Source organism: Trichechus manatus, unplaced genomic scaffold (assembly GCF_000243295.1).
Source record: "Trichechus manatus latirostris isolate Lorelei unplaced genomic scaffold, TriManLat1.0 scaffold00006, whole genome shotgun sequence".
Classification (NCBI taxonomy): domain Eukaryota; kingdom Metazoa; phylum Chordata; class Mammalia; order Sirenia; family Trichechidae; genus Trichechus; species Trichechus manatus.
This window is the reverse complement of record NW_004443942.1, coordinates 1,282,176-1,299,627: the sequence shown is the minus strand read 5'-3', so window position 1 is coordinate 1,299,627 and position 17,452 is coordinate 1,282,176. Positions and strand designations below refer to the sequence as shown.

Here is a 17,452-nt window from a genome sequence, read left to right as displayed (position 1 = left end):
ACTTAAGATTCAAGCAGTTTTGGGCCCAAAAGCCAGATTTCCTACTACTGTGCTGTATGATTTTGGGCAAGTTATTTAAGCTCCCTTGCATCAATTTCCTTATCAGTAAAGTGGGGACGATAATAGTACTTACCTCAGAGGGTTGTTAGGAGGCTTAAATGAGATATTGTATGCTTAGTACAGTGCCTAGCACATAGTATTTAATAAAAGCTGATTGTTATTATACAGCACGTGGTTTTTTTCTTTTTAAATTTTGGTTTTGGTTTTAGAGTAAGCATTTGAAAATTTGAAAATTTTTACCCAAAAGTAAATTATTCCTCCTCAATTTTTTAATCCCCTTGGCGGGTACATTAGATCTATTTCTAGGATTAAATGCTTGAAGGTTTGTTTAATAAGGTGTGTTAGGCAATAAGAGTCAGAGGATGTCAGAAGTGAGCGTGATCAAAGGATTTTTTTCATCTCTCTCATCCCATAAATGCAGAAATGGAATCCAGAGTCATAACTTACCCAGGGTCATACAGTGATTGCTGCATTCTTATCTCCTTAACCAAACTTTTAAATAATGTACTTTACCAGAAATCTGACCGTGCATGTGATTCTGCTCACTGTGGTTTTCTAATCCTACGGACTGATTCTTTGTAGACCAAGAGGATGCTGGTGGAGAAGATGGGCCGAGAGGCTGTGGAGCTAGGACATGGAGAGGTTAACATCACAGGGGTGGAAGAAAACACCTTGATCGCCAGCCTTTGTGACCTCCTGGAAAGGATCTGGAGTCATGGGTTACAAGTGAAACAGGTAACGAATGTCTAGTCTCTCCCTGCTGAGCAGGCTCTCTTCCTGTTTTCACTTACTGTTTTTGTTAGTTGCTGTCAAGTCGGCCCCTAACTCACAGTGACCCCGTGCACCACGGAGGTAAATGCTGTCAGGTCCTACACCATCCCCATGATCAATTGCAGATCTGACCATTGTGATCCATAGTTTTCATCAGCTAATTTTTGGAAGTAGATCGTTAGGCCCTTCTTCCTAATTTGTTTTTGTCTCTAAGCTCCGCTGAAACCTGTTCAACATCATAGCAGCATGCAATCCTCCACTGACAGACAAGTGGTAGCTGTGTATGAGGTGCATTAGCCCAGAATTGAACCTGGGTCTCCTGCATGGAAGGGGAAATTCTACCATTGAACCACCAATGTCCTCATTTTCACTTACTAGCCTTTCCATACTTGGTTTGATCAGCTGGTTGGCTTTAAAGAATGGTGCACGGTACTCATGGAGTGAGACTTGAAATAGCTAAATCTTATTCAGATTTGTGCCTTGGCAAAATGACAAATTACTGCATGTCTCAAATAGTTAAAACTGCCAGTATTACATTTCCAAATGCCAGGTTCTGTTATATTGACTATAGTATATCTCAGACTTGCAGTTAAGTACCAGACTACCTTCCTACAGGCTTCTTCAACTGTACCTTCAGTAGTAAATCCTCATCATGGTGATGATTTATTCTTCCTGTCCTAAGGGCAGAAATTCCCATAAATATTTTAGGAAATTCAGGACCTATCACAGAATCTCTTAGACTGGATAGCAGTCCCTTTGTGTGAAAGCCATCATGCTGTGCCCAAGCTGACCATCAACCAACAGACCACTTAGGGGTTGACAGATTATGTGCTTTTTTCTTTCTTATCCTTTCGTCCCTTCCCAGGCTCTGTTTGACTATCTCTTTCCTGTTGCCAGTGGGGGACCATTTCCTTTGTCTGTTCTCTACATTTTTTCTTTATTTTCTCCCAGATATTAGTAAGAGAATATATTTGTATATATTGCATCTGGGTGTACATTGAGGCAAGCAATAGTATAGACCCTTCAAGCTCATATCTTTATGTTCAAATTATTCCTGACTTAATTCACTGGATGCTTTGGCCTCTGAAATCTAAACTGATAGATATTCCTCTTCCTCACTGGTTCCAGGGGAAATCAGCCTTGTGGTCCCACCTGTTACATTATCAGGAAAACAGGCAGAGAAAACTCACACCAGGAAGCCTCAGTACCTCAGGTAAGATAGTCTCCGCACCATTGGAGAGAACTCCATTGACCTACTTTCCCATCACCCACTGGAGTGATCATCTGAAGCGGACTGTTCCAGGTCAATGAAGCCTTTGCTCTGGAATGTTTTCTGTTTTAAATATTAAGCCACTAGGCTCTCTGAACCATAGACCATGTCAAAGCCATGGAGTTTGCTTTCATTATCTGTTTCTGTACTCATTTGATCAATGAGATAGAAGATTTATATCAGCAAGAAGCTAGTCTTAGAACGAATTTGGGTTTAACTGTGGTACTGGTGTCCTGTCTTGTTTGGAGCAAGCCATTTTCAATGTCTTTTGTTTTATTTCTCTGACATGGACATTGAGATTATCTAACTTATCAGTCAAGAGAGGCTTTTTGTCAGTGTCCTGTCTTGGAACTTCTCAAAGTCAAGGCCTGGTGTGAGGATCTGTTACACCTCCTTTCTGTTTATAGTTTAAGAAAAATGTCAGCATTGGCAGAGACTCCAGAGATCATCTAGTCCAACCCCCTTATTTTACAAGAGGGAGAAACATCTCCAGAGAGGAATTGAATTATTTAGGATTGCACAGTGAATTAATGATGAGTCTAGATTAGGAGACAGACCTCTTGTCCCCTGGTCTGGTGTTCTTTATACTACCCTAAAGTGTTATACTCAGAATAGTCCCCCTCCTTTCTTTACTTCTTTACTTCAGAAGTGAGCGTGATCAAAGGATTTTTTTCATCTCTCTCATCCCATAAATGCAGAAATGGAATCCAGAGTCATAACTTACCCAGGGTCATACAGTGATTGCTGCATTCTTATCTCCTTAACCAAACTTTTAAATAATGTACTTTACCAGAAATCTGACCTATATGTTGGAGAATAAAAATACACTATTCCCTGAGGCTTGTTCGTCTTGTCCCTCCCGGCCTGGGGAATGTGCTGCGCAGGCTGCCACAACTCTTTCCAGGTGCATTCTCCCTTTTTTGCCAGGATGTTCTTATCCAAACGATAAAGATTAATTTGCTCTTCACATGCCAACCTTCATTCTCCCTTTTTTGCCAGGATGTTCTTATCCAAACGATAAAGATGAGTTTAAGTGTGGTGAAAAGATGGGCGTGAACTCAGTGTTGTGTTTGCCCTTGTACTAGTTGACCTCAGTTAATACTGAATATGGGGAGAATAGTTGGCTGCAAAAAAAAAACAAGAACTCCTTCAGTAAGTAGCTTTATGAGGAGTTTTTTTTGTCTTTCTGGATGTTGGAGAGAAGAGCCTTCTCAGGAAGGATAGAGGAGTTATTGCTAGGGTGTAAACTGTAGCAAAAATTCCCAACAGCTTGCTGATGAAAATACTTATGTTGTAAATGTTGGGCCAGGCATGAGGATATAAAGATACTGTATTTTCTCTTCTCCTAGAGGTCCTAAGCATTCTGAAAATGTCCTCTACTCATTTTCTTGACTCTTTTGGAGTCAATTTTGAGGCCAGCACAGGACATGAGTAGTAGCTCCAAGCAGAAACACTGTTCTGTGGATTGTGATGAGAGCACACTGGATTAGGAGCCAGCAGATCTATGTTCCAGTTCTGACTGTGCCACCTGGTGACTTGGGCAAAGTAGCCAACCTCTCTGAACTTCAGTTTCCTCCTCTGTTGAGATGGGAAATTGTGATACCTTGGCTATCTTATAGGTTGTTAGAGAATTAAATGAGATAATATGTGTGCAAGTATAAAATCTGATATTTTTAAATTCCTTAATAAGGATTTATGATATCATTGATCAAAGTGTTACCTAAGTAACCAACTGTTCTCGGTAGAAATTTGTGATTTGAGATAAAGGATAGTCAGCTATTTGGATATTCAGATCTCGTTGGATATGATTAACTTTTTTGTTCTAGGAATACTTCTTGATTCAGAACGGAGGAAGTCTGATGCCAGCTCAGTCATATCTCCGCTGAGGATCTCACTTATTCAAGATATGAGGTCAGTCTAGGCTCACATGGAATAAGCCACTAAAATCCCGTTTTCAGTTGCTGCTTAGGTGTCCACTTAAAATAGCAGAATCTCAGTGACCTGGCTGGCTACAGCATCAGCTAACCAGGAAGTCCTCCTCATTGGTTTTGTTGTGCTTCATGGTGTATTTGTAGAGGTGTACAAGCAGTTGGATTTCCTGATATTTTTGGAGAATTACACCAGGGTGAAATAGCACGGGAGAGGGTCTCAAGGCCTCAGGGCTCTGGGGCTCGCCTGGCTTTTTGAGGGCCGTACTGTCTCTTTTACCCCCTAACTGTGGTAAAAGGTTATCAGGCAAAGCTACATGGATGCCCAGAACTTGGAGAATAAGAGAGATGAACTTTCCCAGGATGGGACAGCACTGCCTCACCAGGCCTTCTTTGGTTTAAGGTGAAGCATTATCACTGAGTTGATCTTCCACCCTACCCTTACTCCCTGTTTCCTATTCTCCCTTCAGGCACATCCAGAACATTGGGGAAATCAAGACTGATGTGGGAAAGGCCAGAGCATGGGTGCGACTATCCATGGAAAAAAAGTTACTTTCCAGACACCTGAAGCAGCTTCTCTCAGACCATGAGCTCACCAAGTAAGGCTACTACCCCTGGGGTAAAGCCAGCCTCCCAGGAATGGTGGGGAGGGGTTGGAAATCCCCATGTGGAATGGGGGAGTATTGTGTATGTCATTATTGCTGTATTCATTTAAACTCAAGTTGCATATGAAGGTTTTGCGGTATTTCCTCTTCTCCCTCCTTATCCATAGAAGAATAATTCTGCTGTATCTGTTCTCCTATCATCTCAATGTGCATGCCCATAAATAGCTTTCTCAAAGAGGTAATGAGAAGGACGGGGTCCTCACTGGGTACCTCAGAGTTGGGGCTCCTCTTCTTTCTGCAGTCAGCACTTAGATGACTTGTATACTTCTTGGGCATAGTGCATTTTCTCAGTCTCTTTCCTGTCCTGGGGAGGAAAGGACAGAGAATTAAAAGGAAACCTTCTGAGATAATCCCCTTGTCTTTTTTGTTCTCTCCTGAGCCAAGGGCCAGTCCCAGGCAAGCAAAGCTTGCCCTTCATCTCTGGACCCTGCATCAGTCTCCCTAGAGCTATAAACGGGCTTTCAGATAACCCTCCTAGGCCTTCTCCCTCCACACCTTCCACCCAGAAGGAGGGAGGGGAGAGATTCCAAGGTTCTTAGATTCCCAGAAGCCACTAATCCCTTCTCTTGATTTTATATCCCCTGCATTCTTTCAAACCCTAAATACTAGGGAAGGAGGGGAAAGGAAAGCTATCTCCCTTCTCTACCTCTTGACTACTATGTTACTCTCTGTCTTTTCCTGCATATAATGTTCGGCTCTTTCTTCATTGGCAAGCCTCTTTGGAACTCCCCCCCGCCCCATCCCGGGTTTCCTCAGGCATCTTTTCAAGGTGTCCTTTATTATATGACTTCCCTGTGGATGATAAGGCAGAGGAGTAGACCTTAGAGATATATTGTATATGTCAGTTGATTAAACTTGCAGTTTTTGTTTGAAATAGAAATAATAATTGTTTAAACTGTTTCTTGTGTGTGTGAACCACAGCAAGAAACCGTCTTTAAAACCTTGATAGGTTAGAGGGCTCACTTTGAGAAGTTAGGAAATAGCAATTCATAAAGTGCTTGAATTTGATTCTCTAAAAGGACAAAAATGTTTAAGAATAAAATGTGAAGATTGGGAGGACAATTAAAGAGAACAAGTGAACATGTGAGCCTGGAGTTTGGAAGGGAAACAGTGGCAAACCAGATTCTAGAGAGAACATTTGTGTGTCCTGGAAGAATCTAGCTGTAGCTGTGTGGGCACCAGGATAGGACAGGAGTCAGTCCTGTGGGCCAGTTTGGGCATCATCTGTCAGGAGAGGCTGTAAGTCAGCAGTAAGACAGAGCAGAGAGGCAGCCAAGAGGAGACCAAGCACGAGAACTTTATGAAGCCCAGGGTAGTGAATAGGTCTAGGGTATGTGAGCTTAAGGGGCTGAGTAACAGCAAACAGGGCACAGACAGTGGTAAGGAAGGTAATCTTGGTTTCTTTAAACTGTAGCCCTGTTAGAGGAAATAAATTCAGAGTGTACTCAGTTTGTAATACTTCTCGTCTGGCATTCTGACCTCTGTGCTACTCTAGCGAGTAGAAAACAGAGAGTTTTGTTGCCATAGATTGCTTTTTGGATGAGGCATAGGGAGAGAGAAAGGGGCACTTCATCAAAATCTACTCACTCCTCCATCCTTCCCTCTCTCCACTCTCTCCCCAACATACTTAAAGCTCCAGCCAGATTGTACTCCTCACCCTTCTCAGTATGTCTTCAGACCTTTCTTGTCTGTATTTCTGCATGACTTAGTCCCTTTCCTCTCTCCACCTGGTTAATTCCTTCAGGGCCTAGTCACAAATTTTCTTTGCTCAAGTTTACCTTCACTTCCCGGAGACTTGGTCTCTTCCTTTTCGAGGCATGGTAGCATTTGTTCATCCTTTTTTATTTTTTTAACCACTGATTGTACTGTATGTATTATCACTGTCTATATGCTTGTTACCTATTAAAATCTAATTTCATTGAGTGCATAAACCATGGACCTTTCCCAATACTGAGTATGTTGTCTAGCCCATAGTAGGTATTCAGCCAGTGCACATAAAATGTGTGCAGACAGGAGGTGAGCAGCCCTGGGGGAGTTTATCTTGATAGAATGCTCCTGAGTCTCGGGTTTCCAACTAGCTTTAAAATTGTTTGTGGCTTAGGGATGAGGTAAGGTGGGAGCAGGGCTAGGGGGTTGTATATTCATGTGACCCACTGAATTATGAATTCTAAAGAAGTTAGTAAGCCCTAGGTAGAGAGCCCCAACTTTTTCTCCTTGACTGCTCTGCAGTGAGTAATACTGTGTAGTTCCCCCTCTCCCATGAAATTCACTTTGTATGGCTGCCATGACCCTGTACCATCCTGGTCCCTTTCCCCCTCACTCTTCCCAGGATGCTGGCATCCACAGTCCTCAGTTCTCTGCAGGTACGTACTTTCTCACTTCTCACTTGCACTCTCTCACTCGGCGATTTCATCCATTCTCATGACTTCTATCACCTCTAAGCAGCTGACTCCGCATCTGAAGTTCTAGCTCTGATGTTTCTCCTGAGTTCCAGTCCTTATTTATTTCCATTCTAATATCTTACTTTTAGCCCAGAGAGAATAAAAACAAGCTTTACAGAGTTTTCACCATAACTACCTTTCTTCCAAATTTTTTGTTAATGTTGCCACTATTCTCTCTGAACAGCCTTCCCTCTGCCCCTTCCACCCCCAACCTGTATTCAAAACATGGAGTTAGTTTTGACTCCTTGCTCTGCTTTACCTCACACACAAACATTTCAAGTCCTTTAGTCTCTGCCCCCACTGACTCCTTACCATTTTTACTTCTACTGCCTTTGTTTAATCCTCATCCCCTTTCACCCCTCACCTGCACTGAATTGTCTGTTTTCCAGATTAAATTTCCTTAAGTTGGTTGTAGCTCTTCTTTTACTTCTAGGACAAACTGTGGAAACCCATTATTTCCAGGGAAAATTTCAAACTCTTTAGCCTGAATATTTAGGGCTTTTCTTCATTTGACCCTAGCCTGACTTTTCAGCCTCATGGCTAACCGATCACTTCCCTGAACCCTCAACTCCAGCCAAGCTAGTTTCCATAGCAAGTCCTTCTCCTCCCTGTACAACACCTGTCTAAATTTGTGCTGTCCTTCATGTCCCTCTTGTTCTTGAAAGCTCCCAGGATCATTGCAGCTCTTAAGTTCCCAGAGAGCCTTTCATTTGGCAACTCATTATGGGCATTCTTCTACTGTGGCCATTACCAGATTTACTCATCTAGACTGTACTTGAGGACAAGTGCTTCCGTTTTCAGAACCTGCGCACAGTAGGCCTTGATTAGTGAATTATCTGTTGACTCATAAACCCACTGCTGTCGAGTTGATTCCAACTAATAGTGACCCTATAGGATAGAGCAGAACTGCCCCATAGAGTTTCCAAGGCTGTAATCTTTATAGAAACAGACTGCGACATCTTTCTTTCACAGAGCGCCTGGAGGTTTGAACCACCGACCTTTCAGTTAGCAGCCGAGTATTTAATCAGTGTGCCACCAGGGCTTCTTTTTATCTGTTGACAGTACCTTATGAACCTGTCTAGGTGGTGCCTCAGCCTCACAGATCTGCTGAATCCCACACCTCCTTGACCATGGTGATTGCAGTCTCTTGGCAACCAGGACAGTTGCCTTCTTTTGTTTCTCTGTGCTGAGGACCTGTGCCTTTGGCTGTGTCCTCTCTTTGGGAGGATATTATTCCTGTGCAGTTGCAGAGGGCCTGGAATGTCAGGCAAAGGAGTTGGCCTTTGATAAGTAGGCAGTGGGATGAGGGGTGGGGAGGGAGAAAGTTTGAAAGGAGGAAGAGGATGTGATCTTCATAGCTCTTCCTTACTTGTGACCTGGGTCAGAGGCAGGAGCAGAAGTCTGCCTTTGTTGCCTCTGAAGCTGTTCTGGGCTCAAATTCCCATTCCGAGCAGCGCTCTGACTTATGGATTTCAGGTCTGCTGAGGGTTTGAGACTAGGCCTATTAATGAATGGTAATCACATACCTCCTGCCATTGTTACTCCCACACCATACAGTGGGGTGGTAACTCAGTTAGAAGTCTGAGAGGACCTGTGCCATCTCTGATAGAATTCCATTCTGGCCCTCAGTTTAGGAAAGGAGGTTCCATGACTTCTGACACTTGAACACTAGTAGAATCAACCGTTGGACATAGGCAGTGTTTGGTTTTCGTTGTTCCTACTGTAGCTTAAGCCACTTTTCGTCTGGACTTCATTGAGACAGAGAAACTGGCTTTGTTCCTTTATAGAGTGACTCTAAGAAACTTGAGGTTGACATCTTATTTTTCCCTCAGCTGTCTCTTTGCAGGGCTGAGTAATTCTAGCTTCTTTCCCCTCCTTTGGCTGGAGACTGATATATTGCCTTGTCTCTGACAGAAAGTTATACAAGCGCTATGCCTTCCTGCGTTGTGATGACGAGAAGGAGCAGTTCCTCTATCACCTCCTCTCTTTTAATGCCGTTGATTACTTTTGCTTCACCAATGTCTTCACAACTGTCCGTGAGTAGCCCTGTGCTCCCCACTAGCCTTCTCAATGAGCCTGTCTGAGGCTAACTCACTGTCCCCTTTTAAAAGAAAGATTATCACTTGTATTTTCTGTTTGCCTTTTGCTTCTGTGAGGAGAGAGGTGCACTTGCCCTCCTTGGAGGTTTTTTTTTCTCAGAATCTCTGGTTCTTGCTCTGAACTGGAGAGCTCAGTGCTTTTGGACATCATATTGTCAATGTTGGCCTAGGCATTTCTCTGGGAGTCTAAGACGATGAAGGTAGAATGGAGTGGGGTGGCAAAGTTCACTGCCCTCCTTGCACACCTGTAAAGAAACTCCCTTTTATCTTGGGCTGAGAGGAACACTCAGCATCACAGGCTATAGACAGGCCAAAGGGGAAAACAGTTCTTCCTGAAGTAGCAGAAAGTACTCCAGATGACATTGGGAGGTTTGGGTCCAGGTCTTGCTCTGCCTTAACTCAGTATGTGTCCATGCACAGAGCCCACCCCTGCTGTGGGCCTCGGTCTCCTTATTTGCAGAGTGAGGAACAGAATTACATGTGGTCTAAGGACCTTCAAACCTCATCTTACTGTAATGCTAGGATTCTCTAGTGGAGGGGCGGGGGGTGGTTTCTAAGTTTGCCCCGTGGCTGGTTGTTTGGCTAGTTACTCACCGGCCGCAGCAGCATGGGCACTTGTTTCTATCTGACACTCCATCTTTTCTTTCAGAAACTAGGGCTGTGGGCTTCAGTAGAAGCAGCATTAGACTGGAATTCAGGAGACCTGAGGCAAACTATTTCCGTCTCTGTGCCTTGGAGAGGGATTGTAATACCTGTTGTGGCCTCTCCTAAGAATGAGAAGATAGACTGAAAAGTCCTCTGAAAAGCAATTCAATACAATGTCCAGAGTTAGTGATATTTTTTAAGGAACTGGTTTCCTTAGTTCTGAGCCTGCAGATGGGCTTGAGTCTTTGATGTTTGGGAGGTAACCTTGGGAGGAGTGAGATTGAGGGGGGATTGGCTAATATTCTAAGCCAGCCAGGGACTGGTTTTGGGGACCTGCTGCTGCACTGCACTGTTGGGGCTGATGAAGCAGCAGCCACAGTCATGCCAAAACACTTGGAGCATGTCAGGGCCCCATCGGATATGGGAGTGATTCCTAATCCCCCTCAATGCCTTTGTGGCTTTTTCTGAACAGTGATCCCATACCACATTCTGATTGTACCGAGCAAGAAGCTGGGGGGCTCCATCTTTACTGCCAACCCATGGATCTGCATTTCGGGAGAATTGGGTGAGACGCAGATCCTGCAGATTCCCAGGAATGTGTTAGAGATGACCTTTGAGGTATGTGTTATCTGGGGGCCACAACCCCAGACTCCAAGATCTGAGTTTGTAACCCTGCCTTGGGGAGCTTTCTGTAGCATTTTATAGGGGCCTTGCTCTGTATAGTGTTATGCGTCAGCACAGCTGGTTTCTCCTGAGATCATCTGAGGCAGGAACCAGTGGTTGACCCCGAAGAGGGGGAAGCCTGCCCTGTCTAAACAGTTGCTGGCTGGAAGGCATTTACTCATTTGGACTGGCATACTTCCCTGTCCATGGTGTGTTGAGAAATCCCCAAGAGTTCCTGCAGCTCCTGAGCCCAAGTATTGACAGAGACTCCTACTTCCAGGTCCTTTTCTTCCTCTGGGTAGCAGCATCTTTCTTAGCCATAGACCAACTGATGACACACTGCTGTACCATCACCTTGGCAGTAGGTGGAGCTATGAGCTCTGTCCCTTTAGATGCTGAGAGGCTAGGTTGCAAGAAGCCAATCAGATCTGTGCCTCTGAGGGTTGCCGCTCTTCTCCCATTTTCATGACCTGCCGCATCTTTTCTATTTGGCTGTTCTCCCATAGTGCCAGAACTTGGGGAAGCTCACTACTGTCCAGATTGGCCATGATAACGCTGGACTGTATGCTAAATGGCTGGTGGAGTATGTGATGGTCAGGAATGAGATCACAGGACATACCTACAAGTAAGTGTTCCCTCAGCCATGCCTTAAGAAAGGGGCAGGGTGCACCACCAGGGGCTGTCTTCAGTGCTTGGGTATGTGACGTTCTCAAGTAGACCCTTTAGGTTGTGGTAGGCTTAAGCAACTTCCTATCTGTCTCTGCCTCATGTACCTGAAAAGAAATAGAAGGATGATTTTCTGAGCAAAGATAGATGGCATTGCTCTGCCATCCATGCCGCTCAGATGACTTCCCTGAAGACACCCAGTGAGACTGGCTGAGCAGGACCTTGAGGGGATCCCCAGCTTGGTTTCAGAGCCTTAGGGAAAGGACACTGGAGGGGCTAGCAGCTCTGACAGGCCATTGACTGACCTTCAGGTTCCCATGTGGCCGGTGGTTGGGGAAGGGCATGGACGACGGGAGCCTGGAGCGGGTCCTGGTTGGGGAGCTGCTCACATCCCAGCCTGAGGTGGACGAGAGGCCATGTCGGACCCCGCCGCTGCAGCAGTCCCCCAGCGTCATCCGGAGGCTTGTTACCATCTCACCCAACAAGCCCAGTAAGTGGGAGGAGGGGCTGGGCCCTCTGCCACACAGCCTGGATAATGAGCAGTTCTCTCTGAGCCCCGATAGGGAGCCCAGATTCCAGCCTGTGCAGCTGTCGCAGGAACCACCTCTGCTGACAAAGCAGTCTCAGGCATTTGTCACCCTCCTCTCATGAGTCAGTAGGGGTGTTGGACTCCCTCTTTAGAGGCATGGAAGGAGAGGAGACAGCTCGTGAAGTCTGGCCTGGGTACTTTGTACTATTTGTGTGTGATCATAGAAAGGAGAGGGATCTATTTTCTGGCCTTCTTGATTCCTGGGCTTCATGGCCAAGTCTTGACCCTCTTTTGGTTGCCAAAAATTCCAGGGTAAAATAGGAAATGAAATAAACCTGCATCTCTTGGAGACAAAACTCTAAGGTATTGGATTTTGCTTTTTTCCCGTGATTTTGGGAAAACCTATCTCAGCAAAGCTGGGTAGGTAAGAGCCACTGTTTCCCAGGGTCTAGGCCTCTCTCCCTCTTCCATGGGTTCTTCCTGTGTCCTCATGTTCTGCTTAGCCAGCTAAGCACTGCTAGTCTCTGAGATTGGTTAGGGATGTCTGCTTGATTTTTACATAGAGCTGAACACTGGGCAGATCCAGGAGTCCATTGGGGAGGCAGTCAATGGCATTGTGAAGCACTTCCATAAGCCTGAGAAAGAGGTGAGTTTTCCTGCCCTCTAACCCAGGGCCTTCTATTGAGTAAGAGGGGAGAACTTTGTTTTTCCAGTTACCTTATTGTGCTCTTCTAGGCCTGTGTGCCGTGGACAGCACAGCTTTGTGGAGTGTGTGCCTCAGTTTGAGATTAAGCAGTCCTTCTACTGTGGTCCCCTGCCGCACGTTGCCTTGTTTTCCCTCCACACTGTTGACTCAGTGGAGTCCCTGGGCCCCTAGTGAGCAGTGTCTATTCCTGTCCTCTTCTGGATTTCCCTGGGTCTCCCTGAACAATAGCCACACTGGCTTTGTCCTCCTGATGGGGAATCTCCTTGTGTGTGACCCAAATTCATCATCTGTTAATTCATCCATTCATTCAACAGCCATCTACTGAGAGCCTGTCCTGAGCCAGGCACTGTACCAGGTGCTGCTGGGGGGAACAGACAGGGTCCCTGCCTTTCTTTTGCTGCCCTCCCAGCTCTGGGCTGTGGGTTTGGGGATGCTGCGGTGGGAGGGCAGCTCTGCTGAGGTGAGCCAGGCACTTTCACCTGTTTCCTTTAGCGAGGCAGCCTGACGCTGCTGCTCTGTGGAGAGTGTGGACTTGTCTCGGCCCTGGAACAGGCTTTCCAGCATGGATTTAAATCTCCTCGACTCTTCAAAAATGTCTTCATTTGGGATTTCCTGGGTGAGTTGGGTTAGAGTGTGAGGGTGGGATAAGAATGCAGAGACATGGGTGGATTCATAGCATGGGTGCTGACCGCTGGCCTTGGCATCTGAGATGCAGAACCCAAATCAGGTGATTCTCAAGTCAGGTGTATTGTTTGTGTGCTCTGGTTTTTCTTAAAGGGAATGAAGAGCTTCCTCTCTTTACCCCTTACCTCCTGAGAATTACACAGAAAAGATTCTTTTTAGGTATTTACTGTGTGGTAGTACGGGCTTAGTCCTGAGTCCTTACACATACTCTTTGTAGATCAGAAAGGCCTATTGATAGCATTGGAGCCCAGGCCTTGTGTTGCACCCACTTGGGGAAATTTCCTGCTTCACCTTCAGAGTTTTTTTTTAAATCATCTGACTAGGGAAACATCTTTCAATCAGGGGCCACATAAATTAAAAAATAAGGACAGGGAATTTAAAGATCATTTTGAAGTGTGACCAGTGATTATCAGAACACTGATGTTCTTCTTGTTACCTGCATGGACTTGGAGAGATCCATGACAAGTGGCCTTCAGGGCAACCAGAGACAGGTTGGATCAAGAGCCTTTGTCACTGGCAAAGCCTTTTCTTCCTCATAGAAAAAGCACAAACCTATTATGAGACATTGGAGCAGAATGATGTTGTTCCTGAGGAAAACTGGCATACAAGGGCCCGGAACTTCTGCCGATTTATCACTGCAATCAACAATACTCCCCGCAACATTGGCAAGGATGGCAAGTTTCAGATGCTGGTGTGCTTGGGAGCCAGGTACTGCAGCCAGCCTTTAAGGTGGTGCTGGAGGCCTAGTGTGGTACAGGAGAAGGGGAATGGCTAATGCCCAGGCACCCATGGGCAGATAAAGCCTTGAACTTCCTAGACACCCTTAATTTCCTTTGTGTACCATGTACACATGTGGGGATCTTTGGGTGTGGGGATGAGAGTGTATGTGTAACTGGGGGAGGAGAGGCCACATTTCAGTGGGAAGGATTAAAACCCTGTTGTGAAAATTCAGAGCAGAGTATATCTAGTCATTTCTTCAGTAAGTGCTTGAATATGCCAGGCCTTATGGAAGGTGATGTGAATAGAGCTGAATAAAACATGTTCCCTGCCATTTAGGAGTTCACTTATTCCTCATATTACAGAGTTGTCATGAGGATTAAATCTCTTATAATAGTACCTGGCACGTTCTAAGTTCTGTGTAGTAGCTATTGTTATTATCATTCCAGGTGGTGGTAGCTATAGGGAGGAGTGATCTCTGGGAGAGATTAGGTGTTGAGATGGAGGAAGTGGTGCTGACTGGAGCCTGGTGTTTGGGTTGGTGGTGGGTTGTCTGTGGAGGAGGAGGAGCAGGCCTGGGAACAGATGACAGGGCCAATTCGGACCAGGTTAAGTTGGTGTCCCTGGGGCTGGGCAGCTCCCAGTGAAAGCCATTTAAAGCCATGTAGGGCCTCTTTGTCAAACCCTGTTTAGGGAAGGAAGCTGGCGTGGGGCAGGGGGGCGTATAGGGAGCTACCAACTTCGTCAGCTTCGGACTTAAGTTAGAGCAGTGGAGTGTTAGAGCAGGTTTCCCCCTTGGTCTTGCACTAACCACCTCTTTCCCCTTTTCCTTATCCTTCTGACCCATCTGACCAATCCTGCCCTGCCAGAGACCACCTTCTACACCACTGGATTGCCCTGCTGGCTGACTGCCCCATCACTGCACACATGTATGAGGATGTCGCACTCATCAAAGACCACACGCTTGTCAATTCCTTGATCCGCGTGCTGCAGACATTGCAGGAGTTCAACATCACGCTGGAGACATCCCTTGTCAAGGGCATTGACATCTGACCTCCCAGCACCAGCTAGCAGCAGGACGAAGAAAGACTCCCACCCTGCAGTTCTGACCCTTCTTTCCAAAGGGACTTAACACGATTTCTGCAGGAGACAGAGAGGAGATGTACACTCACTGTAAAAAGAAATCTAGAGGATTTTTGGAATAAATAATCTATTTTAGAGTTTATTTCCTGATTTGCTTTTTACACACTTTCATGTGAAAGAATGATAGGGGAGAGGGAGACGAGGTTGGTGCCGCTTATTTTGAAGCTGGTGACCTCCCTTGCCATGGCCGCGTGATGGGAGCCTGCGGCCTCCCTGGACTGAGCCTGTGGTGCCATGTGCGGGGCAGTTCTGCCTTCTTGCCCCGTTGTGTCAATGAGGCCATTCCACATAGTTTTTAAACTAATGTTTTCATATTAACATTATTATGGATATTTGGCTTTAATGGGCCACACACAGGTGTGCTGAGCAGGAAGCCCCAAGTTCCAGTCAAAGGGATTTTTAGTAGTGCCTGTAATAAGCACTGATGAGTCGGTCCCACATCTTTTCTTTTTTTTTTGTCAGTATTATTTGGGAAGGAGACATGCCAGGACATGTCATCGTGCAGAAATTGGGTTTCCTCTTGGCACACAGTTGCACAGAAGTAAACGTAAGCATGTTTTAACAGGTTTTTTTCTTCTTTTTTTACATTTTATTTATTTAACCTGTCATTGTGTAAGTCTTTTTTTTTTTTTTTTCCTTTCTTTTTTTAAGGGAAGGGAAAGCTTGTCACAGTCTAACTGGCTATGTTATTATTGTTAAATTTATGTTGTTCTGCAGCTTAGAAACCAGCTACATTATGGCCCACTTAATAAAACACCTGAAACAAAACAACATGGGTCACTGACTTTTATGGGAGTTTTTGAGCAGTGGGTGGCAGAAGGTGCAGTGTGGTCCCTCTGAGAGGACTGCTTGTGGGCTGCCCAGGATGCCCCGAGGGCCTGGTGTCTTTTGGGTGCTTCTCACTGCAGCATTAGGAGCTTTTGTAGCTGTTAACTCAGATGGTTATTTGAGAGAGATCTTGACAAGGGTTATTTCCCCACTCCACAGAGGAGGAGGCTGAGGCACAGGAGAAAGACCTCGACAAGGTTGCAAAGATTTCTACTTGACCAAGACAGGATGGGCCATTTCTTGAGGGGGTAGGGGGACCAGGTGTGGAAACATAGGATACATGAGACCCTGTTTCTGCTGCAGTGTTGTGGGTGAAGCTCTTTCTCAAGGGATGGGTTTGCTTTTCTGGGGCTGGCAGATGATAGGTAGACCTTTAAGAGGGTCCTGGGAACCAACTTCCTTCAGTTTTATTCAACCAAGCTGCTTTGGCAAGAGCTCCAGAAGTATAAGATGACCAAGTAGAGCACCTCAAACCAGTGTCTTGTGCTTCCCTGATTATGCATGTGCTGTTCCCACTGCCTGAAGTTCCCTCTTCTCATCCACTTCCTGTTCATTGTTGAAGGTTTACCTTAGGAGTCACCAGCTGTGAAGACTTCCCTAGTTACCCCTGGACAGAGTTAATCATTTCCTCATTGTGTTCCTATAGTTTTTTAGATGTTGGCACCTCCTGTGTGAGTTGTCATTGTCCGCTTTCATGTTGGGCCTGCTCCCTAGACTGTGAGCTCCTAGAGGACAGAAAGGATCTCTTGTTCATCTGGATTCCTGATGCCTGTCAGGTGGTGAGTGCCCAGTTAAGACTTTTTGAAGAGATGAGGAGGAAAGGGACAGGCGGCTCCAGGACAGCTGCAGTGCAACATCCTGCGTGCAGGGGCATAAGTGGGCCACGCTTCAGCCAGCTGCCTGAAGGCTGGGGGTCTTCAGTTTTTGGGATATGGAAGAGGGAGTGTAGGGGGAGATGGGCAGCACCCTTGGAGCAAGAAGGGGGTTTCCTGTCTGGGAGCATCAAACTCAGCAGTATTTATGTATATTGTGGGCTTAGGCCTGAGTTTACCCAAAGACAGGTGCTTTACATATGCATCTCTCCCTTTTCCTTACAACTTTGAAGGCAGGTATAGATTATCCTTGGTTTATAGGTGAGGAAGTTGAGGCTCAGAGAAGTTTAGTCACTTGCCCAAGGCCACATGGTCAGTAAGTATTTTCATTTTTTCCTATAAAAAAATTTATACGTAGTTAGTGACTCTAATTGCTGCCTCCATACTGTGACAGCACATTCCTCCTTTCCACCTGTGATTCCCCATGTCCATTCAACCAGCTCCTAACCCTCTCTGCCTTCCCATCTCACCTCTGGACAGAAGCTGCCCATTTAGTCTCTTGTATCTACTTGAACTAAGAGGCACACTCTTCACTAGTATCACTTTATGTCCCACAGTCCAGTCCAATCCCTGTCTGAAGAGTTGGCCTCGGAAATTGTTGCAGTTCTGGGCTGATAGAGAATCCAGGGGCCATGCTTTCTGGGGTTCCTCCAGTCTCAGTCAGACCATTAAGTCTGGTCGTCTTACTAGAATTTGAGTTCTGCACCCCACCCTTCTCCTGCTCCATCTGGGACTCTCTGTTGTGTTCCCTGTCAGGGCAGTCAT

At 45.7% G+C, this 17,452-nt stretch overlaps 1 protein-coding gene across 6 annotated transcripts in view; it reads left to right on the top strand.

Annotated features, from left to right (window-relative positions):
* Window positions 1-15,755, top strand: part of DENND5A (DENN domain containing 5A) — a 106,130-nt gene extending 90,375 nt beyond the window's left edge. For 5 of the 6 annotated variants that reach the window (XM_023737110.1, XM_004369634.3, XM_023737106.1 and 2 more), the window contains 12 exons: window positions 643-795; window positions 1,960-2,044; window positions 3,928-4,012; window positions 4,500-4,628; window positions 9,050-9,171; window positions 10,352-10,497; window positions 11,049-11,167; window positions 11,520-11,698; window positions 12,301-12,383; window positions 12,936-13,059; window positions 13,667-13,835; window positions 14,714-15,755. In XM_023737110.1, the coding sequence (XP_023592878.1) occupies window positions 643-795; window positions 1,960-2,044; window positions 3,928-4,012; window positions 4,500-4,628; window positions 9,050-9,171; window positions 10,352-10,497; window positions 11,049-11,167; window positions 11,520-11,698; window positions 12,301-12,383; window positions 12,936-13,059; window positions 13,667-13,835; window positions 14,714-14,897 (1,578 nt within the window). In that variant the 3' untranslated portion in view covers window positions 14,898-15,755. Of the gene's footprint in view, window positions 1-642; window positions 796-1,959; window positions 2,045-3,927; window positions 4,013-4,499; window positions 4,629-9,049; window positions 9,172-10,351; window positions 10,498-11,048; window positions 11,168-11,519; window positions 11,699-12,300; window positions 12,384-12,935; window positions 13,061-13,666; window positions 13,836-14,713 lie in introns of those variants that run through there. The other variant, XM_023737112.1, reaches the window with a different exon arrangement.
* Window positions 15,756-17,452: the final 1,697 nt, after the last annotated feature.